We start from the raw sequence: 25,403 nt of genomic DNA, 5'->3' as shown, positions 1-25,403 counted from the left end.
TCAAGTTGAAAATTGCTACCTTGGATCTTGGAACCAGATAGCACTCATATGCCATATTTTACAATTAAGTGGCTGATCTTTCAATGGGAGCGAATTTACATGCAGAAACATCTTTCGAAGTGTAGCAAGAGCATGAATCTGTTAGATGAAATAGAAGGGTGCAGAGTAGGTATTAAAGTCCTGCCTGATTTATCTGGGATTTGTTTATTTGCTGTATATGATGTGGCACAGTTCCTAGTTATGTAAGAGGCCCATTCCAGTTTGAAGGTTGTTATGTTTAGGGAGAAGGGAGGACTCTTCTTAAACCGACTTAGCTTCTAAGAGATGTGGTAAGAGAAAGGGAAGAGTGAAAGGAAGAAACAAATATGCTATGGACTTGTGAAATATTCTGGAGAAGTACAGCAATGTTCTAATTCACCAGCTTCATGAAATGCAAAAACTAGTACTAACAAGGCAGAAATACTAGTTGAATATATGTGATATGCCAGATACGAGGCTAGATGTTTACATCTGATTCTAGTATCAAGCAGTTTGGGGAACCCGAAGCTCAGAGTGGCAGAAAGATTGTGAAAGGATTTTAAGTCTCTGGCTTCAAAACCCACTCTACATACTGAGGTCTGCTGAAATCTGATTGGAATGGCAACCAATGACCTGGATGACTTTTGCAGAAGTCATAGTGTTTTCATATGTAAAACAATAGATCATCTCTAAGGTTTATTCAAAAAGCTCTAAAAACATGTGTTCCCAGGAAATTAAAAGGATTTCACAAGGGCATTGGCAAACTTTCCCCCCACCATTTTCAGGCTTAGAAGTAATTTTCCCTAATTTTGTAAAAATAGTCATATCCATTTAACTTCAGTTTATGTGAAGTCCTTGGGTCTAATAAATGAGACATATTAAAAAGGTATTATTATTATTTTTAGAAAATAGCATAAAAATAACAGAAAGATTGGCAGCAATAATAACTTTCTTGATTCTACTCATCCCAGATTGACTTGTTTATTTTCACTTCCCAAGAGGTGTAGGAAGCATTGACCATGGTCCTAATGAAAGTCCTGTCACAGGTGCCAGTAATTTAGACCTACACTGAGGTCTCCATTCCAGTTTTAAATCTGTAACTGATCTGGTCCCTGCCCATCTCTCCAGTTCATCTCTTGCTTCTCAGATTGAGCCACACTGGCCCTCTTGCTTTGAACACTCCAGGCTCCACTGCCCCAGCACCTCCCTATTCTGTTTGTTTGTAATGCTGTTTCCATAGGTACTTTCATGGCTTATTCCTTCATTTTATCCAGATCTAAAAACAAAACAAAAACAAAACCAGATCTCATCATAGTGGAGTTGTTTGACCACACCAGCTAAAAGAATGCCCTCTATCCACCCCCACTGGTTCTCTCTATCCTTTTGCTCTGCTCTGTTTTTCTTCATAGCACTTATTTTCATACTGTATTACACAATTTTTTCCTCTTCCCTCCACTCCAAGGAACCCAAGACTATATGCTTCAAGAGGGCAAGAAACATACTTATCTTGTTTTATCAGTGCACTCCACATCCCAGAACAATCCTGACCAAGTCAGTGCCCAACAAATGTCATATTTGCTGAATGAATCAATTGAACAGTTGTAAGTAATTTCTGTTTAATAGTGTGTGATCTGAATAAAGCTTCTCCTGTGAATTAAAACCCAAGCAAAAGGCTAATCAGCTTAATTTTTCCCCTCTGTCTTTGCCTTAAGTAGCAGGCAGAAAAATTCCTGGGATAGAGCAACACAGAGAAACTGGCATCAATTTAATTTAAGAGGAGCCATTTTAAGTAGCAGAGTCATTTTGACCCAGTGTTAATGAGGGAAAACTGACATCGCAGCTGGGGCTCCTCTCCTGGTTGTGCTGCTGCTGCCCTGCAAATGTGGTGGGAACACGTTCCACTGCACCCTGGCTGCCACTGTGACAGCAGGTGGTGCCACTTGTTTGGGCATCTCCTGCGGGAAGGTCAGCCACACAGTACCATTATAAAATATGTAGGAGCCTTTTCTTCTATAACAGGTCTTTGGGAGGAGGAATGTGTGAGGATCTCAGAGTCAAGAATTAGGATAAGACCTGCTTCCTAGGATGTCAGTATATGAAGTCACCAAATTTATGAGTGATAAAAAGATTTAAGAGGAGAAAGGCAACAGAAAAGCTGGATAACATGCTCCTTCCCATTGCTTCCTTGTTTGTTCCTGCATGTTCACATACTTCAAGAGAGAGGGCTCCTGGGATGCTTCAGGGAACCTTAGATGCACTCCTAACATACAGGTTTACTATCAAACTTTAAGTGTGCTGTGAAAAAAAGTGTTCATTTATATTAATGACATTATAAAAAGATTTTATTTATTCATTTGAAAGAGAGGGAGCAAGCACAAGCAGGGGGAGCAGCAGGCAGAGGGAGGGTGAGAAGCAGGCTCCCCACTGAGCGGGGAGTGCATTATAGGGCCCAATTCAGGACCCTGAGATGATGACCTGAGCCAAAGGCAGATGCTTAACTGACTGAGCCACCCAGAAGCCCCTATATTAATGAAATTTTATTTCAAAATAGAGTATTTAGCATATGTTATTGAGTGCTTAATATATGAGAATCTGTGTACTAGGAACTAAGGCCACAAATCTTCATAAAGCATGATTCCTCTCAACAAGGTAAGGTCATGTAAATGATGTTGTAAATACCATGTAAGAGATAGGAACAGAATGGGGTGATCTCCCCAAGGAAAGTGTGTCAATACTGGGGGAATTGGGAAAGGCCTTAGTTAGAAGGTGATACTTGAATTTGAAAGATGAGCATGATTTTTTTCAGTCAGAAATGTCAGGGAAAGGGCATGCTATACAGAGGGCAGCATGTATCAAAACAATGAATTAGATTTGTATAATGGCAAGAATTTTAGTTTGGCTGGAGCATAGTGTGTGTGTGTATCCACTTGAGTGGGTTTATCTGTCAAGGTTTGTTCAAGAAAACTTCAGCACTCTTTATATTGCAAGTTTGAAATGTTTAATTTAGGGACTTAGAAGCTCATACTCATTGAAAGACTTTGGGGAGATAAAGACTACCCTAGTATTGGAACAATTTTCAAGAGCCCACTCAGAAGGTGCTTTAATCTTATGACCACCCAAGCATCTGCTTGCAACATGAGAAATAATGCTCTTTTTTCTTTACTTTCCAATTCTTGTATGGTGCCTATCAATAGTAAATTCTAACTCAGAACCACATGGGAGAAGGGTATTCCCAGCATCATCTTTGTTCTTAGCTTCTTTAGACCTTAATAAAAGTGATGATGAATTGATGGGAGAGAAGCTAGTTCAGTGAGAGACAGGTAAGATTGGCAGGAGCCTTACTAGAAGACTTTCATGATATAATATGTGCTTTTACTGTATCTTAGAATCATAGGGGAAATTGGTGAATGTCTTAACAGGGAATGAAATGATTAACTGCATTTTAGAAAAAAAAATCTATTACTTTTTTTACCAGAAAACTAAATTTATATTTAAAGAGAAAAAAGGGCAGCCTGGGTGGCTCAGCAGTTTAGTGCCACTTTCAGCCCAGGGCCTGATCCTGGGATGGAGCCCGGGATGCATGGAGCCTGCTTCTCCCTCTGCCTGTGTCTCTGCCTCTCTCTCTCTGTGTGTATTCTCATGAATAAATAAATAAAATCTAAAAAAGAAATAAAGAGAAAAAAATAAATGAAAGAGAAAAGCATATAACATTTTGGTAATTCTGTGAAATTTGGATTAAAGGAAATAGAGATAGGCAGAGAAGCCAGTTGTAAAGGAAATAGAGATAGGCAGAGAAGCCAGTTGCTTCTTAAGCTCTTACTTTTCCTTAAGAGCCAAGTTTTGGTTCTGGGAACCTATACATCACCGGTATGCTTACAAAAAGAGAAGCATCCTGATAGTTTCTGCTTTCATACTTTCTCAATCCTATTCACCTAACTAGAAACAGAAGTTTATCTCTGCAAAGATCACCCATGACTTCAGTTGCAGAGAATGCTAGGTGTCTACTAAAAATTTGTGTTGCCCTTGCATAGTGTGGAAGTTACTGTGAAGTAGCTGCTCAGCCATGGATTGTCCTTCCCAGCTCCTTCGCATTTACTTAGGACAATATAACTAAATTCTGTTCAATGGAATATGAGTAAAAGTGAAGTATACCACTTCCAGAATGGGTGCATAAAACCCTTCCACACCATCCAATGAACTCTTTTTTTCATCTGCTAGTTGAATGAAACCCTGCCCAGTGACCTTGGAAGCCATGTTATAAAAAAAGGTAGAATCTCCATGAATTTAGGTCCTAGAAGCACCTTTACCGTCATACCACAATGCTGCCACCACCACCACCAACTGAACCATATGAGAAGAACAATATTACTGTTTCATTAAACCACTGAAATTTTGGAGCTTTTCTGTTACCGTAATTGATAAGACTTTTCTCTATGCTACTCTATAGCAATAAGTACCATCCCTATAGTACTTGATGCTGGTATCCATTTAAATGAGAATGTGTTTGGGGTACTTACAAATGCAGACATGAAACTCAGGATGATCTGAATATACAGAATTTTGGCATCATTAGTACATAGGTAGGAGTTGCACTCATGGGCATGGGTAGGATATTTCAGGGAAAATGAGTAGAGTGAGAAAGAAAAGGCCAGGTGGGAATCTTGAGGAGAAAAGCAGGAAGGGTACAGGCAGAGAAAAATGGCAGCAAAAAGTGTGGTAAACTAGTGTTTTCTAGAATTTATGAGAATTCAAAGGAAAGGACAGTATGTCAAAACCTGAGTATAAACATTTCACTAGAGTACAGAGACCAAAGTAAAACTGCTGTGCCCTGAAGAGTGAAAAAAGGTAGTGAAGGTGGAAACAGAAATTGTAGCTGATTCTAGAATTGTAGCAGTAAAGGAGAGAGACATATGCTTTCAAGGTCAGCAAAATGAGCACATACTTTTTTTAATATGTGTTATTACATACTCTTAGTTTTTATTTTAAAAAATTTTTATAAAGAATTTATTTATTCATGAAAGACACACACACACACAGAGTGAGGCAGAGACACAGGCAGAGGGAGAAGCAGGCTCCAGGCAGGGAGCCCGACGTGGGACTTGATGCCGGGACTCCAGGATCAGGCTCTGGGCCAAAGGCAGGCGCCAAACCGCTGGGCCACCCTGGGCTGCTGTATTTTTAAAATTTTAATTTCAGTAAACATAGTGTTATATTAATTTCAAAGTGTATGATATAGTCATTCAACAATTCTATACATTACTCAGTGCTCAGCATGGTAAGTGTACTCATAGTCCCCTTCACCTGTATCACCCACACCCCTACCCACCTTTCCTCTGGTAACCATCAGTTCTCTCTAGTTAAGAGTCTGTTTCTTGGTTTCTCTCTCTCTCTCTCTTTTTACCCTTTGCTTGTTTCCTAAATTCCACATTTGAGTGAAATCCTATGGCATTTGTCTTTCTCTGACTGGCTTATTTCAGTTAGCATTATAATCTCTAGCTCTATTCCTATTGTTGCAAAGGGCAAGATTTCATTCTTTTTATGACTGAGTAATATTCCATTGTGTATCTATATCTGTATCTATCCTTCATCCACATATTCTTTTTTTTTTTAAGATTTTATTTATTTATTCATGAGAGATACAGAGAGAGGCAGAGACACAGGCAGAGGGAGAAGCAGGCTCCATGCAGGGAGCCGATGCGGGACTCAATCCTGGGTCTCCAGGATCACACCTGGGCTGAAGGTGGTGCTAAACCACTGAGCCACCCAGGGTGCCCCACATATTCTTTATTCATCAACTGAGGGAAACTTGGGCTTCCATATTTTTGTTATTATCAATAATGCTGCAATAAACATAGAGGTGTATATACTTTTTGAATTAGCATTTTCATATTCTTTCGGTAAATAATAGTGCAGTTATCAGAACATATGGTAGTTCTATTTTTAATTTTTTGAGAAACCACCATACTGTTTTCCAGTGGCCTTACAAAGTTTGCATTCCCACCAACAGTGCACAGGGATTCCCTTTTCCTACATCCTCACTAACACTTGTTTCTTGTGTTTTTTATTTTAGCCATTCTGACAGGTGTGAGGTGGTATCTCATTGTGGTTTTGATTTGCATTTCCCCAATGAAGAGTGATGTTGAACATCTTTTCATATGTCTCTTGGCCATCTGGATGTCTTCTTTGGAGAAATATCTGTTCGTGTCTTCTGCCCATTTTTTAACTGGATTATTTGTTTTTTTGGTGTTGAGTTGAATATTTATATATTTTGGATACTAATCCTTTATTGAATATATCACTTGCAAATATCTTCTCCCATTCAGTAGGTTGTCTTTTAGTTTTATTGATTATTTCTTTTGCTGTACAGAAGCCTTTTATTTTGATGTAGTCTGAATATTTTTCTTTTGTTTCCCTTGTCTCAGGAGACATCTCTAGAAAATGTTGCTATGGCCAATGTCAGAGAAATTACTGCCGGCTCTCTTTTCTAGAATTTTCATATCTCACATTTAGGTCTTTATTCAATTTTGAGTTTATTTTTTCATATGGTGTGAGAAAGTGGCCCAGTTTCATTCTTTTTTATGTGGCTGTCCAAGTTACTCAACACCATTTGTTGAAGAGGCCGTTTTTCCCCCCATTGCATATACTTGCCTCTTTTGCTGAAGATTAATTGACCATATAATCTTGGGTTTTCTATTCTGTTCTATTGATATCTGTCCATTTTTGTGTTAGTACCATACTGTTTTGATTACTACAGCTTTATAATATAATTTAAAATCTGGAATTGTTTTACCTCAGCTTTGTTCTTCTCTTTCAAAAATGCTTTGAGTTTTTGGGGTCTTTTGTGGTTCCATCCAAATTTTGGGAATGTTTGTTCCAGTTCTGTGAAAAATGCTGTTGGTATTTTGATAGGAATTGCATTAAATCTGTAGGTTATTTTGGGTTGTATGGGCATTTTAACAATATTGGTTCTTCTAATATATAAGCATGAAATATCTTTCCATTTATTTGTGTTTTCCTCAATTTCTCTTATCAACATTTTATAATTTTCAGAGTGTAAGTCTTTTATCTCTCTGGCTATGTTTCTTCTTTGGTATTTTATTATTTTTGGCCTAATTATAAATGGGATTGTTTTCCCAATTTCTCTTTCTTGAGCAGATGCATTTTAAATATGAGGATGAGTTAAACAAGTTTGTAAGTTGAAAAGGAAGGGCCAGCGAGAGGGGATTTATTGAAGATAAAAAGGGAGATAGATGTTTAAAAGGCCTTGGAGTATATAATAGTAAATCCATAAAGATAGAGGCTTTGTTTGTCTTGTTTAACACTGTATCCCCAGGCTTAGACTCTCCTGGCACTAGAAGGCAGTCAAAAAACATTTATTGAAGAAATGCATGAGGAGAGGAAGAAGGGAAGGGGGGAGATGAAATCAAGAATACAAATAAAGGTGTTATCTTTGGAAGAAAGGCAAAGCATCCTTTGGGACAGAAGGGAAGGAGGGAAATCTGGGAAACATGCAGATAATATAGGAGGTGGAGTTTGTGACTGATGGTTGCTATTTTCTCTGTGAGGTAGGAGGCTATGCCATCTGTTAAAACATGAGTGGGTGAGTCCATTTGAGTGATTTAAAGAAGAATGGTAAAGGTTTGTAATAGCTACTGGCTTGGATAAATACGGCTATTTACTTGAGTTGAAAATGCTGGACAATCCTAACAACATGCAAATTGTGAGAATTAATCAACTCATTTGAGATTGTTTAAGGGTATATTTATAGAATATAAACCACTGGACAACTGGATACATTTAATCTTTGATAAGATTTGACTTTAAGCTTAAAACCTGAATATAAATTTGTTTGCAGATTATTCATACCAAAGTTGTAAATTGCACAATCTCAGACGCTATGGTAGTCTTTTTTTTTCCTTTTCTTTTTTAAATATTTTGTTTATTTATTCATGAGAGACAGAGAGAGAGGTATGGTAGTCTTTATGAACGTTTAGGTTCTGTCTTAATATTGTATTAGTAGCTGTATTATTGTGCAATAAAACCATCGTTTGGGTAAAATTATGGAAAAAATAAATTATCCTTAATTCTCTGATTGAACAAAACAAGTCTTAAACAATGCCTTTTATGAAGTAAGCATAAGTAAATAAATTCTATGTGAATACTTAAATTTTATAGACTGACATTGGCTCTGAATATGTAGATTTCTTAATGTTGAACATCATAAAGACTTCTATGGCAATAAAGAGCTGTTAGTATTTTAATATCAAGGCATGTATTTTTTATTAATTACCCTTATATATATATACTACATCTATATAACCTTGAACATTTGTCACTCATTCATTTCAGGAATTTTTAGTAAACACTGGCAGAGCATTGGAGACAAAGTGAAGACCAGAATAACATAGTTTTCTTGAACTCATGGAGATCAGTATGTGAATATTTTCATTAGCCTCACCATGAGCTCTTCTCAAATTTTCCCCATGAACCACAGACTCCTACCCTTTCATAATTTTATTGAGTCCATGTTGAACTGGGCTTACTAGTTATTTTCTCATATCACATTTTGCCATGATCATATGAGAAAAGTAGAGATGTAAGTCCCAATTTTATTTGGTTGGAATATTCTACTAATGTCAAGATGAATGATTACATTTTGCATGAAAAACTGTGAGAGAAGTGGACAATGGAACCTATGTTTGATCGGCCAGAAGTAACATTTTAAAATATGAAGGGAACATAATTGACTATTTAAGTACAGTAATCTGCAGTGCATATCCGCTTTTGGGATGTTGTCCATTAGACTGGGGCAATTCAGAGGTAAGACAATTAATGTCATTATCTGTGGAAGTTCCTTTACTCTCATTGTATTATGATTTATATTGTGGTAGGTTCTCTTTTTGAGGACAGAAAGTCCTCCAGGGAGATAAAATATGAATCTTATCGTTAAGCAATATTTTTTCCTTCCCTAATATGGAATGGCTCTGGAATGTTATGCTTCAGATGGGAGTTGAAGGTTTGAATGTGTAACTTTACATTTTTTTAGACAGGAGTTGAGATTAGGAAATCTGTATTTTACAATTAGTGCAGGATGATCAATATTTCCTACTATAAACAGCCATGTTTACCAATATAATTTAATTTTACAATGATTACTTTTTGTCATTGAACTGTGAATATAAATAAAATACACATGATAGTTCAAAAGATTCTTTTATATCTACAATAAAGTAAAGAAATCCTTTTTTGGTGAGTGCTACAAATTACTATTTTTAAATAATAATGTGGCTAAAAAATACATGAGATCTACAATCTTTACAGAATTTTAAGTGCTATAGAGTGCTGTTCATATTGTATTATTAATGATAAGTAAAACTTTTCCATCCTGTGTGACTAAAACTCTAAACCCATTGAAGATCAATTTCCCATTTTCCCCTGCCATCAGCACCTGGCAGCCACCATTCTACTTCCTTTTCTGTGAATTTGACTATTTTAGATAATCATATATAGGTGACTCCATTACATATACATGGAAGCATGTATTATTTGCCTTTCTGTGACTGACTTCTTTCACTTAGCATAATGTCCTTAAGATTTATCCATGTTGTTTCATGTGACAAGATTTCGTTCTATTTTTGTGGCTGATTAGTATTACATTTTATATGTGTACCACATTTAAAAACTTAATATGTCAATGTATAGTTAGGTTATGTTTACCTCTTGACTATACTGAATACTGTTGCAATAAACAGAGTGGTGCAAATATCTCTTCAGATTCCTGATTTCAGTTATTTTGGATAAGTATTCAGAGGTGAGATTATTGAATCATATGGTAGTTCTATTCTTAAGTTTTTGAGGAGCCCCCATGCTATTTTTCATTGCAGCTTACCATTTTACATATTCCCACCAATAATGTACAAGGGTCCAAATTTCTCCATGTCTTCACCAACCCTGGTTAGTATGTGTGTATGTGTTTGTGCACGTGCGCACACACACGTGTGTGTTTATAATGGCCATCCAAATAGGTATAAAGTGATACCTTATTATGGTTTTCATTTTCATTTCCCTGATGATTGGTGAGGTTAAGCATCTTTTCATATACCTATTGGCCATTTATATAGCTTCTTTGGAGAAATGCCTATTCAAGTTCTCTGCTCAGATTATTTTATTGATTGACCAATTGCTGTTGAATTGTAGGGATTCTTCATGTACTTTGGATATTAATTCCTTATCAGACATATGGTCTGAAAATACATTCTTCCATTCTAAAGGTTATCTTTACTTTCTTGTTTCCTTTGCTGTGCGGAAGCTTTTTAGCTTGATATACTCCTATTTATTTTTGTTTTTGTTTTCTGTGCTTGAGTGTCATATTCATAAAATCATTGTCACTGAAAATCTCCACCTTTTTTCAAAGTTTTATTGTTTCACTATAGGTTTATGTTTAAGTTTTGAATCCATTCTGAGTTGATTTTTGTGTATAATGTAAGGTAAAATTCCATTGGTCTGTGTGTCTATTTTTTGCTGGTACAACTATTTTAATTACTATTGCTTTGTAGTGTAGTTTGAAATCAGAAGGGTGATGCCTCCAGCTTTCTTCTTTCTCAGGATTGCTTTAGGTATTCAAGGTCTTCTGTGATTTCATTAAAATTTTGGGATTTCTTTTTTTATTTCTATGGAAAATGCCATTGGAATTTTGATAAGGATTGCATTGAATCTATAGATGATTTTGGATAGTATGGGCATTCTAGCATTGTCTTTCAATCCATGAACACGAGATATCTTTCTATTTATTTGTATCTTTCAACAAAGTCTTGTAGCTTTCATTGCAGAGATCATTCATTTCTTTGGTTAAATTTGTTCCTACGTATTTACCTGTTTTGATGCTATCATGAATGGGATAGTTTTCTTTATTTCTTTTCAGATCTTTTATTGTTGGTGTATAGAAATGCCACTGATTTCTGCATAGTTGATTTTAATGACTTTTTTTTAAGACTTCATTATTTATTCATGAGAGACACACAGAAAGAGGCAGAGACATAGAGGAGAAGCAGCTCCCTGCAGGGACCCCGATGTGAGACTCAGTCCCAAGACCCCAGGATCACGACCTGAGCCAAAGGCAGATGCTCAACCACCGAGCCACCAGGTGCCCCAACTTCAATGGATTTCTTGATTAGTTCCAACCGTTTTTTTGCTTGTGTCTTTAGGATTTTCTCTATATAAGATGACATCTGCAAATAACAACAGTTTTACCCCTTCATTTCTTATTTGGGTATCTTTTATTTTTTTGTCTTGCCTAATTGTTATAGCTAGGACTTCCAGTATGATGTTGAGTATGAGTGGTGAGAGTGGACACCCTTCTATATTCAATTTTTCAGGTATTTTTTTTTAATAGTTGTCATTTAACCTGTATACAAGAGTTCAAAGTGATTTACATGCCACCATTGCAATATTACAGTATTCTCTATTTGTCCATGTATTTATACTTCCCAGAACTTTTTATACTTTTGTATTGCTGTTTAATGAATGCCCTTTTATTTCAATTTGGAAGACTCTCTTTAGTATTTCTCATAAGGCAGGTCTAATGGTGATAAACTTTCTCAGGTTTTATTTGTCTGAGAATGTCTTTATCTCTCCTTTACTTCTTAAGGATAGCTTTGCAATGTATAATATTCTTGATGGGTAGTTTTTTCTTTGAGATCTTTGTAGATTTCATGTAATTTTCCCCCTAGCTAACAAAATTTATGCTGGGAAATTCACTTATAGTCTTCTTTTGGTTCTGGTTGCAATTCTATTGTGCGTATGTGTTGGGTGGGAGGTTTCTGACACAACACCAAGTAATTCTCCAGACACCAGGAAGGTATCCAAGAATTCAACTCAGCTTTGACACTATCTACCTGAAGAGAACATCAGATACTACAAGTTAAAGGTCAGTCCTACTACACATCAACCTCAAATGCCAGTTACAAGTCCAGGTTATTATTTGTACTTTTGACCAACCAGCTATATATATGGGGGTTCCAATGAACCCCTTCTTGGGTTTCAAACACCAGTTGTAATCCAGGTTGTTACCTGTATTTCTGACTGTATTTCTGACTGACTGGCTATAAATTGCATGTTCCCCAATCTCCTCCTCAGGTTCAATTAGTTTGCTAGAGCAGCTCACAGAACTCAGAGAAACATTTAACTTATTAGATCACTGGATTATTATAGAAGGATAAAACTCAGGATCAACCAGATGGAAGAGATGAATAAAACAAGGTATGGGGAAAGGGACATAGAGTTTCTGTGCCCTCTTTAGGTGTGACACTCCTTAAATCTCCACACGTTTAACAATCTGGAAACTCTCCGAATTCCATTTTTGGGGGTTTTTGTGAAGGCTTCATAATAAAGCATGATTGATTAACATTGGCCATTGCTGATTGAGTCAACCTCTAGTTCCAGTTCCTCTCTTCTCCCTGGAGATTGGGGAGTAGGACTGAAAGTTCCAACCCTCTAATCACATGATCGACTCCACTGGCAACCAGCCCATCTTTAGGGATCCAAATTTGCATCATTAACACAACAAAAGATGCCTCTAGAATTTTCATCACTTAGGAAATTTCAAAAATTTTATGAACTCTGTGCCAGAAATGGGAATAAATATATTTCTTATTAATTACAATATCACAAGTCATATAGGGGTTCTCTTGTATATGATGAGTCTCTTTTTATTTGCTTTTTTGGAAATTCTTTCTTAGTCTTTGACTATTGACAGTTTGTTTAAAAAATATACCTTTGGTTGGATTTCTTTGGATTCCTTCTAATTGGAATTTCTTGGGCTGTTTGAATCTAGATGTCCTTTTCCTTCCTAGATTTAGGGTGTTTTGACCATTATTTGTTTAAATAGCTTTCTGCCATTTCTGTCTGCCTTCTTATTTTGGGACTCCCAAAATGGGTATATTAGTCTACTGGATTTCATAGATTTTATTTTTCATTCTTTTTTCCCCTTGTTCCTTTGATTGGATAATTTCAAATGACATATCTTCAAGTTTGCTTATCCTTTCATCTGATTGAGGAAATCTGATGTTGAACTCCTCTAGTAAACTTTTCAGTACAGTTATTCAGTTCTTCACCTCTACGTTTTCTGTTTTGTTCTTTTAATATTTTTTATCTTTGTTGATGCTCTTCACTCATTGTTTTCTTGAGCTCACTGACCATCTTTATGATGGTATTTTGAATTCTTATTCAGTTAATTCATATAACTCTGTTTCTAAAGGTTTGTTTTCTGGAGATTGCTTTTGTTCTTTTGATTGGGCCATGTTTCCTTTCTTCTTCATGTGTTTTGTAACTTTTTACTGAGATTTTTGCATTTGAAAAAGCAGCCACCTCTCCCAGGCTTTACAAGCTGGCTTTGGACTATGTAAGACATTCATCAGTCAGCCCAGCTAGAAATTCTGAGGACCTCTGAAACCTTTTTGGCAGATAGTACAATTTCTTTGGGCTCATGTGTGTAGTTTCTCCATTGCTGGTTTCTGTTTCAGGGGCTTATAATCTTTTGCTTCCTTTAACATCTGTCTGTGGAACTGCAGTTCTCTAGTTCTACAGAAGCAAGCTGCCCAGCTCTCATTTGTTCTCAATGGCTGGTAGGCATCCAGAGTATACCAGCTCCCTGGTAGCAACTCAGTTAGATGCCAGCCCCCCCACCCCCTGGCAGCCCACTGAAAATCCAGAACCCTGGACACTCTACTCTTTTCCTGCCCTCATGAGGGAGTAGCATCAAATTGTACACCTTTTCTTGATGATGCTGAACTATACTAACCATAGCAAGCCTCCTATCTCTTTCCTATCTTCTGAGCAATCCCCAGACATCCAAACTATATGTTCTATCAGTACTCCAAATGAAGTAAGACAGAAACCACTCCCTTGAGAAATCTTTTAAAGAACTGGAATGCTAGACACATGCTCCCCTCCTCTCCCTTCCTTCTAAGAATTTTCAGATTATGCTGCTTTTGTCGGTTGTGCTGAACTATGCTGGCTGCAACAAGCCACCAGGTGCTTTTCTATGTTTTCAGAAATCCCCAGGGATGCAAAGTATACTGGTTTTGTCAGTTCCCCAAGTGAGGTGAGACAGAAACCAGCTCACCAGGTAGCTCTCCAAAAAGATCATTGGACGGGTGCTCTACTTTTCACTTTCCCCTTAAGGGAGTGGTCACAGGCTCAGGTGTTCTCTCCTAGTATTGAGTTGTGCTGGCTTGGGAGAAAGGGTGATGTAGATAAAGTGAAATTACTCTTCTTACCCATTTCAGTGAGCTGTTCACAGACTTATTCTCACCTGGGGCCTTGTGACTTCGTGACTGGATTCTGGAATTCTCATAAATGTATATTGGTCTACATATCATTGTTAAATCAGTGTTTTGTGAGTAAAGAAGGGCTGGGTCATCTTGCTAATATCAGTCCTATTACATATTATTTTGAAATGTTTCAGTATGTTAAATGTGTCAGTACATTAACAATTAACTTTATTCAAATGGCTTGTGTCATCAAGAAAATATCCATCAGTGATACTTTCACTTGAAAGCATGTGGGTAGCCATTGGCATCAAAAGGTCAAGAACCTTCTCCTGGAAAAAAAATACACTTTATTACTGATTATCAGTTTCTAGCTGTGCAGTCTCTCACTTGATATTGAAATATAGTTCATAAATAGGATATTAGGAGGTGGTAAACACTCTGTGCTTTTCACTTAGAAGCTTTAATCCCACTAGTTTGGATTGACTATTCATTGTTCTGAAGCATCTCTTCCCAAAAAGAAGATGGTTGGAGATTGAGATAATGGAAGACATATTCTGGAGAGAGAAATTATACCTAAAGATGGTGTAGATAGGGACGCCTGGATGGCTCAGTGGTTGAGTGTCTGCCTTTGGCTTAGTTCATGATCCCAGGGTCCTGGGATCAAGTCCTGCATCAGGCTCCCTGCAGGGAGCCTGCTTCTCCATCTGCGTGTGTCTCTGCCTCTCTCTCTGTGTGTCTCTCATAAATAAATAAATAAAATCTTTCAAAAAACAAGGATGGTGTAGATCATATTTTGCGACATATTTCCAAACTCTCTTTAATGTGCAACATGGGATTTTTGTCATAATTTTAGTGGAAAAATTTTATTTAATATTCAGATTGTATAGGAGAGAATTTTAAAGGTAGTTTGTTTTTTCTTCTTTCGCCTTTTCTCTGCTTCCCCTGGTATTCTCTGTATTTTTTTCCTTCATACATATTAGTCTACTTGTTGCCATCTCTTCCTTTTGAATGTTTTTATGCTTTTTATATTGTCCCTTGTAGACTGTCATGCATGCTCACTAATTCTACTCATTAATTCTAGTTTATCTCACTTCTTCAATGACCAGTATGTGTTCTTTTTCTCCTTTATTTGACCCTCCCTTTCTTCTCTTTGGGATACTTAATGCTTACAAGGAATGTCTTGAATGCTAAGTCTATAATCCAGACACTGACTTTTAAACAGAATCCAAAGGTTGCATTTGAGGCTGGCTCAACTATGTATCAGCCATATGCCACTGAAATAATCTATTGTTTATCACTGTTTTATTGTGTTCTTATACAGTTTTATACTGCTTGTGTGTGATCTGGCACTGTTAGCTTATCCACTTCAAAATTAATCAAGCCAGCTGGAGGAGTGTAATTTAGAGGAGTAGCACATGGGTTTGTAAATGCTGACATCTTGAATGTGCTCTGAGGGTGTCTCTTATGTTTTTTTTCTATCCTAGTTTCACCCAAATAAAACTTGAAAATGAAAACACATATCCACACTCACTCATTTATATATGCACAAAAGTCGTTGTATTGTTCAGGTTTCACCGAAATATCAAGAAAATGAAAACAATAGCATATGCATTTCCTTTAAATCATAGCAAGTATGTGGCACTCACAAATCTTTAAGTATGGTGTGGTATGTAAATAATGTCTTGATGGTTATTTCCAATATACTTTTCCATATTTTTTCACTTTATTATCAAATATTTTATTTATTTAGTTTTCTCTCTTCCTTCCTTCCTCCCTTGTTTCATTTTTCCCTTTCTTCCCTTCTTTTCTTCCTTCTATCTTCTTTTCTACAAATACAGATGGAGCATTACCTAAGAGCCAGAGATTTCACTGATGAATAGGATTGTCATAGAGATGTTTTATAGGAGGGGCACAGAATATAAACAAACAGATAATGAAAAAGATATGATTTTCAATAGTGGTAAGTTTTATAAAGAAAAATAATAATTATATAATAGAGAGAAGTGGATGAGGGTGGGGTGACTATTTTCCTATAGAAAGTCAAATAAGACATCTTTGAGCTGACACCCAAATGACAAAGAATAGCCAATCACACAAGGACCTGGGCTCACTGTTGTAGACCAATAGAGAGAAAATATGAGCTTTTCAGAGTTTAAGGAATATAAAGCAGGCCAGAAACAGTGAATGAGGAAGACAGTGGAAAGATATTAGTTCAGAGAGATAAGCAGGATTCTGTTCATGTCAGCTTATGAAGGTTATGGGGAATGAGTTAGATTTTATTCCAGTTATAATGAGAAACTGTCAGAGAGTTTTAAGTAAGGAAATGATATGGCTTGATTTATGTTTTTCAAAGATCACTCTGGCTTCCATATAGCAAGTAAGGAAGGTAAAGAATGGAAACAAGAACTGGGAAACTCAAGCATAAATATATTAAAATGTTTGTTCTAGAATACAAAGAGAGCCATAGAACTAGAACCTTTGTCTCCTGACTCAAAGTATGATCTTTTTTGTTTGTTTGTTTAATTAAATTGAAAGTATACCTGTGAGTCATTACCTTTATTTATTTTTCTATCATTTTGTCCAGGCACAATCTTTCCTATCTTCTCAGATTATTCTGGGAATTATTCAATTATCTTTTAATTTATTCTTCTCATGACTTTACTTCTCTAGGTTATAGAAGTATACTTTACTATTTTTATTAAGATATGACCTTTAGTAAGGATATGCTTAGTGCATGTGCTGTATGTTTAATTAAATGTAAAAATATGGTTCTAGTATAAAACTGAACAGATTAATACCTTCCTTGTTGAAAGAAGACACTGGGAAATAGAACATAGTGGAAGAAAACCAATTCTTAGTGCTTATAAATGCTTTTCATAAATGGTTTCTATTGGCTCTATTTAATTTTCCAGGGGAAAAATGATTACTTTTGTAAAATAACTTTTGTCTAGAGAAATTCAGTGTATGTATGAGATAATTCATGCAGTTTAAAAAGGTAGAAGTCTTAGATGAAAAGTGGATACTATGTAGCCATCTTCATGTGAAGTTGATTAAAACAATAAAACTGTTGCAAATCTCATCATTTATTGTTTTTTCCACTAATTTGTTTATTCATTAATTTATTCATTCAGCAAATCTTTATGCAGAAATTTCTGTGTTAAGGGATGGATGCTCTCACATATCTTTGACTTCTGAAGTGCTAATCTTTCTCGATTCATCCATTTCTTACTCCTTGGATAATATGCTTCCTACACTTCTTTATGTGTTCTAGCAATTTAGTTATAGTGTCCTTGCATATTTCTGCCAGATTGAGCATTTCAATCATGTTTCTTCCCTGTTAATCCCTTCCTATGCTTCCTTGGCTCCTTATTTTTTTTTTTTTTCCCTTGGCTCCTTATATACACATTCTTCTTCCTTAGTTGCAGCCACTTGATCTCTCTTGCACATTCTAACTTAGCCCATTCTCTGGAACTTGACTTGTCCTGTTTGCTGGTATTTAAGGAATTTTTCTAATGACCAAGTCTTTACTTGAAATCTTGCTTTTTCCCCAAGTAAGAAAATTTTATTAGGCTGGAAAGCCTAGCCCTGAACCACAATTCTGTATCTGGACCAGTCTTCTCTGTCTAGTCTCTGCACATTGCTTACTTTGGACACTTCTGTGTCTGTTTTCTTTACCTCATAAGATATGACTTTAGGTGATGGGACATTGCCTCCTGCCTACATTAAACAAGAGAGATTCTAAGGTCTTTTCAGACATGGATCTCTTATTCAAAGGAACTCACTACAATCTATTTTCCTAGTCCCCCCCCCCGTACGTACACTGATATCTCTAAGGTCACAAATAGCTTTCTGTTTGGTGTATCCAGTGGGCATTCATTAGAGGTTACCATCTGTTTTGATCCTTGGTACATTTGTCTTCTCTAACCCAGTTTTTGTTGTTGTTGTTGTTGTTTTTTAATTTTTATTTATTTATGATAGTCACAGAGAGAGAGAGAGAGAGAGAGGGGCAGAGACACAGGCAGAAGGAGAAGCAGGCTCCATGCACCGGGAGCCCGACGTGGGATTCGATTCCGGGTCTCCAGGATCGCGCCCTGGGCCAAAGACAGGCACTAAACCGCTGCGCCACACAGGGATCCCTGTTGTTGTTCTTTTTTGCTGGTTCTCACATTGCTTCTCTGCTTCCTTCATGGTTTCTTTCACATGACTCATTCTTTAAATGTCGATTTTCCTCACTATTCTGTCCTTGGATCATTTGTCATTTTAAATACTCAGTAGGCAATCTTCTCCACTCTTATTTCAATAGCCATATGCCCCAGCTTTAATCCTTATTCTCTGGATTCATATATCCAATTTTCTGTCAACCAGTCATCATCCTCCATCCTAATATTTTGAAAACTGAATGTGTCATCTTCTCTTAAAATTGTCCCCCTTCCTACACTTTCTGTTTAATCATCTTTCTTTCCCACAGTTACGTATCTATCCAGCTATAAGTTCTAATAATTTTAGTGCCTATGCACTTCTTGACATTTTCTTCTTCCCCTTTTATCTTCACTATCTTAATTCTGGCTAGACAATCACAAAAGTGTCCTAATTGGTCTCTCTACCTCTAGTTTTGTCATCTTCAAGCCCATCCTTTATAGAACTGCCAGAGAGACCTATTTAAGATGTCAATAACACTAACTCGTGCTGCTACAGAACCTTTTTACAACTTCCCATTATCTACAGACTAAATTCAAACTCCTTTAACAATATATAAAATCATCCATGATCTTACCTACTCAGCTTCATCTCTTACCATCCACTGGCTAGAACTCTGGTTTATAACACTGAACTGCTTGTAGTTTTTTGCAAGTTTTGCAAATTTTGTATCTTTGATCCTGTGGTCCCATTTATCTGGAGCTTCAAACTTTCTCTTCTCTGGATGATCATCCCCTCTTACTTCCTCCCATGGCTAGTCATTTATTGTTCATCTTCTTCAGCTTAATATCATTTCTCTATTTCTTCTAGCATGCCTACTCTAACGCTGGTATTCCTGTCCAAACTTCCTCCACCATGGTGAGTTAGATGTCCTTCAGTTATACTCCAAGGTATATATGTGTGTATATATGTATGAATGTATGTGTGTCTATGTATCATAACTTCTTTTGCATTTCCAATGGTACTTGGACTACTACTAATCACAAATTCAATTCAGTAAATATTTGTGGGTTGTTTGACTTTCTAGTAAGTTTATTTCAGTAAGGAAGCAAGATGAATGCTGTTAGTCTCTTGGTACTTATTTTTCTCATTCTTAAGCATTTTACTAAATATTTTTGGGATAGTTATAGTGGGAGGTTTATTTTCTATGTGGAAGAGGCAGTTTAAAAATTTTAAGTAAAACTGAAATATTCCAAATAATATAAATCTTGTTTCTTTTTTAAGCCCATCTTCCACCTGCAGAGTGGAATTAAACCCATACAGGATAGCTTAAGAGCACATTCTCAGCTATTATACTGCCTTACAAAATTGCCTTGGCACTACAAGTTCAATTAAAGAAAGTTCATAGTGGTTACGTATAAATAAATTTCATTCTTATTCTCATATTTCTATTTCAAATGCATATTTTCTTTTCAATATTATTTAATGTTTCCAAAAAGCAATTTTGACTATTTACTACATTCTTAAAAAAAATCCATATCCTCTGTAAGAATGTTTATATCCTTTGATCTTACTTCTAATATTAAATACTTAATAAGTAATTAAAAAGTTTGAAGAAACTAACAGTGGGTATATATAGAAATATATAATAAGACAATAGAAATATAATAAGACAATACTATAAAAAATGATATCCTAACAAATTGGACAATCTAGAAGAAATGGATATACTCCTAGAAACATACAATCTTTCAAAATGGAATCAGCAAAAAATAGAAAATCTAAACAGACCAATTACTAGTAATAAAATTGAAGAAATAAAAATAAACAAACAAAAACTCCCAACCAACAAAAGTCTAGGACCAGATGGACTTAGATATGAATTATACCATGCATTTAAGAAAGAGATAATGCCTGTTCTTCTCAAACTTTTGCACAAAATAGAAGAAGAGGAAAAACTTCCAGAATTATTCTATAAGGCCATCATTGCCCTAATATCAAAATCAGGAAGATAATACCAAAAAAGAAAGTACAGGCCAGTATCTCTGATGAACATAGATGCAAAAATCACCAACAAAATTTTATCAAACCACATTCAACAATACATTAAAAGATATATGATTGAATGGGAATTATTCTGGGGATGCAAGGATGGTTCAATATTCAAAAATCAATCAACATGGTATACCACATCAACAAAACAAAGGATAAAAGTCATATGATCATTTCAAGAGATGCAGAAAATCATTTAACAAAATTCAATACCCATTCATGATAAAAACTTTCAGCAAACTGTATTTAGAGGGACTGAACATAATGAAGGCCATATATGCAAAGCTCACAGCTAACATCATACTCAATGGTGAAAAACTGAGAGCTTTTCCTCTAAGATCAGAAAGACAAGTATGTCCACTTGTGCCACTTTTAATCAACATAGTACTGGATGTCTTAGATACAACAATCAGACAAGAAAAAGAAATAAAAGGCATCCAAATTGGTAAGGAAGAAGTTAAACTGTCACTGTTCATAGATGACATACTATATATAGAAAACCCTAAAGGCTCCACCAAAAAACTATTAGAAGTAATAAATGAATTCAGTAATACACAGAAATCAGATGCATTTCTATACACTAATAACAAAGTAGCAGAAAGAGAAATTAAGAAAACAATTAAAAAGAATAAAATACCAAGGAATAAACTTAACCAGGGAAGTGAAAGACCTATACTCTGAAAACTATAAGACACTGATTAAAGAAATTGAAGATGACACAAACAAATAGATATTCCATGCTCATGGTTTGGAAAATTAATATTGTTAAAATGTCCATACTACTCAAAGCAATCTATAGATTCAATGCAATCCTTATCAAAATATCAATAACATTTTTCTTTTTTTTTTTCCAATAACATTTTTCACGGGACTGGAACAAATAATAATTAGATTTATATGAAACCACAAAAGTTCTTGAGTAGCCAGGGCAATCTTGAGAAAGAAGAACAAAGCTGGAGGTATCATAGTCCTAATTTTAAGATATACTACAGAGCTATAATAACCAAACCAGAATGGTACTGACACAAAAATAGACACATAGATCAATGGGAAAGAATTGGGAGCTAGAAATATACTCATGCAAATACAGTTAATTAATCTATGACAGAGGGGGCAAGAATATACAGTGGGGGAAAGGATAGACTCTTTAATAAATGATGCTAGGAAAACTGGACAGCTACTTGAAAAAAAAAGAAATTGGACCATTTTTTTACATCAAACACAAAAATAAACTCAAAATGGATTACAGACCTGTGAAACATAAAACTATAAAACTCCTACAGATAACATAGGCAGTAATTTCTTTGATGTCAGCCATAGCAACATTTTTCTAGATATGTCTTATTAGGGAAACAAATCAGTAATAAACTATTGGGACTTCACCAAAATAAAAGGCTTTTGCACAGCAAAGGAAACCATTAATAAAATGAAAAGGAGTCCCTACTGAATGGGAGAAGATATTTGCAAATGATATATCTGATAAGAGGTTAACATCCAAAGTATATAAAGAACTTATACCAAAGTCAACACCAAAAAAACCAAATAATCTAATTAAAAATGGGCAGAGGATCTGCATAGACATTTTTTCCAAAGAGGACATATAGATGGCTGACAGACACATGAAAAGATGCTCAACATCACTCATCATCAGGGAAATATGAATCAAAAGTATGAAATATCACTTTACCTGTCCAAATGGCTAGAATCAAAAAGACAAGAAATGACAAGTGTTGGTGAGGATGTGGAAGAAAAGAAACCCTTGTGCATGTCAGTGAGAATGCAAATTGGGATAGTCACTGCTCAAACATGGAAGTTCCTCAAAAAATTAAAAATAGAAGCATCATATGATCCAGTAATTTTACTACTGGATATTTAGCCAAAGAAAATACAAACATTAATTTGAAAAGACATATGCACCCCTATGTTTATTACAATCTTATTTCCAATAGACAAGACAAGGAAGTAACCTAAGTCTCTATTGATAGATGAATGGATAAAGAAGATGTGTATATATACCACAACATTAGAAATGTATTGTATAATATTATTATATACAATATACAATGTATGATAATATAACATATGCTATAACAATATATAATTATATATAATATAATATTACTCAGCCATATAAAAAAGGGTCAGATCTCGCCATTCATGACAACATGGATGGACCTAGAGGATAATATGCTAAGTGAAATAATTCAGACTTAGAAAGACAAATAACATATGAGTTCATTTATATGTAGAATCAAAACACAAAACAAATTAATAAACAAAAAGCAGAAACAGACACTTAAATATAGAGACCAAACTGATGGTTGCCAAAGGTGAGGGAGGGGTAATGGGGAAAAATGGGTAAAGGGGAATGGGAGATGCATGGTTACAGTTATGGAATGAATAAGTCATAGAGATGAAAAGTACAGCGTGGAGAATATAGTCAGTGGTTTTGTAATAGCATTGCATGGTGACAGATGGTAGCTACACTTGTGGTGAGCCTAGCACTACATATAAACTTGTCAAATCACTATATTGCACACCTGAAACTAATGTAACATTGTTTATCAACTATATTTCAATAAAAGAGTTTGAAAAATAATATTTAATTATCTAGTTAAGTTAATTGCTGTTCAATGAATACACTGTATTAAAAACCATTTTTGGAGATTGTTTTATGATATGAGAAATGCTTAGGCTTTTGTATTTAAAAGATTGCAATATTGTATATTTAGAGACATCCTAATTTGTTAAATTAGCCACGAATATATACATAGATATATAGCCACGAATATATACATGTACCTGTACATACTATGTATATACGTATGCATATCTCCATATATCCATACACAAATACATGGTAAGAAGAAAAAAATATATTAACAATTGTTATCTCTGATGGTGATTTATGGGTGAATTTCATTTTTCTTCTTTATATACATATATGTTTTTATATACTTTTGTATTTCTCATTGAATATAAAGTAGAATGCTTATGTTTTTTTTATTTTTTAAGTAGAAAAAAATCCTAAGTCATATTATTTGAAAAAAAATTATTAGCAAATTCTTTTCTGAGTAAATTTTGCATTCCTCCAATTAGACCACACAGTTTATTGTCAAACAGCATCAGGCTACTCTACATTCTTAAGTTCTGGAACACTGATAGTTCCTTATTATTTCCAGTCAATGTTGTTTTTATTTATTTTTATTTTTTATTAATATATATATTTTATTGAAGTTTGATTTGCCAACATATAGATAACACCCAGTGCTCATCCCGTCAAGTGCCCCCCCTCAGTGTCAATATTGTTTTTAAAACTAAACCCAAGGGGGTGCTTCTGTGTTATTTTCTTCTTCAAACTGTGCAGACTGCAGGTGGTAGAATCAGTGTTATCTACTTTGAAGGCCCCGTCTTACCTGGAATTCCTAACTGCCATGATGCTAAAGATGACCAAGAGTAACTTAAATGATGAATGCCTATGTAGGCCTATATTTCTTTGTTCTCTCTGAGTGTGATGGTATTAGCCACTTAATGTCTTAATAGGCTAGGGGTGCCTGGCCAGCTCAGTTGGAAGAGCATGGGACTCTTGATCTCAGGGATTTGAGTCTGAGCCCCACATGGGTTGTAGAGATTACTTAAATAAATAAATTTTAATAACAACTTAATAGGCTAATAATTATTTTAAATTTGAGTTAAATTTGGATATTTGGATAAAATATCTATGAAGAACAAATATATTGTATTTAAGAGTTTAGAATACTATTTTCATGGTTCTGAACCCTAGAAAACAAGTTCTATACAGCTTTATAAATGTATACTCTTTAAGAACAATATAAAAATGAATATCTCACTCCTTGCTTCTTCTGTATGGTATGTATATAAGCAAATATATAGTTTTTTAAAAAGTTTGTTCTATATGATATTACTTAAATAAATTTACCCTCTGCCTCTGTGCATCTCCAGGATCCTAAATTCACAAACTCAATGCTACTTTAATATTGTTTTTAAAAAATTCTAGAGCACTATAAAAAGAGAATATGAAAGCAAAAAATAAAAATAGAATAATATAAAGAAAAGGGGAAGGAAATTAAAACAGGTTGGAGAAAAAATAAGGTGTGGGTGTGGTATGTGTAAGAGTAATTTCTAAGAATCTAAAATTACATGATTCAGTGTAATATATGGGTGATTGGAAATGTCACATATTTTGCATTAACCAGAAAAATTTCAATATGGATATAGAATCAGTTTTTCTTTCTTTTGTTTTTGTAAAGATTTTATTTATTTATTTGACAGAGTGAAAGAAAGCACAAGCAGGAGGAGGGGCAGGCAGAAGGAGAGGGAAAAGCAGGCTCCCCGCTGAGCAGAGAGCCAGGTGCTGGGCTCCTGGCTCCATCCCAGGGCCCTGAGATCATGACCTGAGGCAAAGGCTGATGCTTAATTGACTGAGCCACCCAGGTGCCTGTGAATCAGTTTTCCTTTCTTCCTTTTCCTCCCAGTAGATGCATCTATCTGTAGAGTTTATATTGGAAGAGAAAGAAAAAAAAGAGAAAAACTTATCCACATTCTAATACTCTTTGTTTCTAAGTATTCTAATGATGTCTCTTATAATTAAGAAAAAAAATCAAGAGATATTCTAACCATTTCATAGCTCAGTTATAGAAATTAGTTTTCTTCCTAAATAACTAGACAGGACACATTCAAGAAACGCATAATGTGTCAAATCTCTTCATGACAACCTCAGGTTAACTGCATGTTTTGAGCTTTTTGGAAACTTGTCAAAATAAATATATTGCTACGTATCACATTATCACTTGGAAAAATCAACCTTTAAAGAGTTGCCTCTTTCAAGTGAATTTTCAGATAAAAACAAGTGATTAAAGTAGAAAGGGATAGGAGAGGGAAATGTTGAACCTGTTTGTACTCTAT

General features: G+C 35.2%; 3 protein-coding genes across 13 annotated transcripts in view; 2 read left to right on the top strand and 1 right to left on the bottom strand.

Moving 5' to 3' along the window:
• Nucleotides 1-25,403, bottom strand: part of LOC144301748 (uncharacterized) — a 355,630-nt gene that overhangs the window by 13,383 nt on the left and 316,844 nt on the right. For 2 of the 4 annotated variants that reach the window (XR_013368512.1, XR_013368523.1), the window contains one exon: nucleotides 24,772-24,986. The exons of 1 other annotated variant lie outside the window; for it this stretch is intronic. The gene's annotated coding sequence lies outside the window, so the exon portion shown is untranslated. Of the gene's footprint in view, nucleotides 1-1,002; nucleotides 1,295-24,771; nucleotides 24,987-25,403 lie in introns of those variants that run through there. One more of the 4 variants, XR_013368522.1, reaches the window with a different exon arrangement.
• The window catches only part of SAMSN1 (SAM domain, SH3 domain and nuclear localization signals 1), a 268,791-nt gene that overhangs the window by 35,351 nt on the left and 208,037 nt on the right, over nucleotides 1-25,403 (top strand). The window lies entirely within an intron of this gene.
• The window catches only part of LOC144301747 (uncharacterized), a 75,849-nt gene that overhangs the window by 36,659 nt on the left and 13,787 nt on the right, over nucleotides 1-25,403 (top strand). For 2 of the 7 annotated variants that reach the window (XM_077878815.1, XM_077878811.1), the window contains exon 3: nucleotides 19,296-19,343. The exons of the other annotated variants lie outside the window; for them this stretch is intronic. In XM_077878815.1, coding sequence (XP_077734941.1) covers nucleotides 19,296-19,343 — 48 coding nt within the window. The remainder of the gene's footprint in view (nucleotides 1-19,295; nucleotides 19,344-25,403) is intronic. 7 annotated transcript variants of the gene reach the window in all.

Source organism: Canis aureus, chromosome 30 (assembly GCF_053574225.1).
Source record: "Canis aureus isolate CA01 chromosome 30, VMU_Caureus_v.1.0, whole genome shotgun sequence".
Lineage (NCBI taxonomy): Eukaryota > Metazoa > Chordata > Mammalia > Carnivora > Canidae > Canis > Canis aureus.
This window is presented reverse-complemented; position numbering and strand designations above follow the sequence as displayed.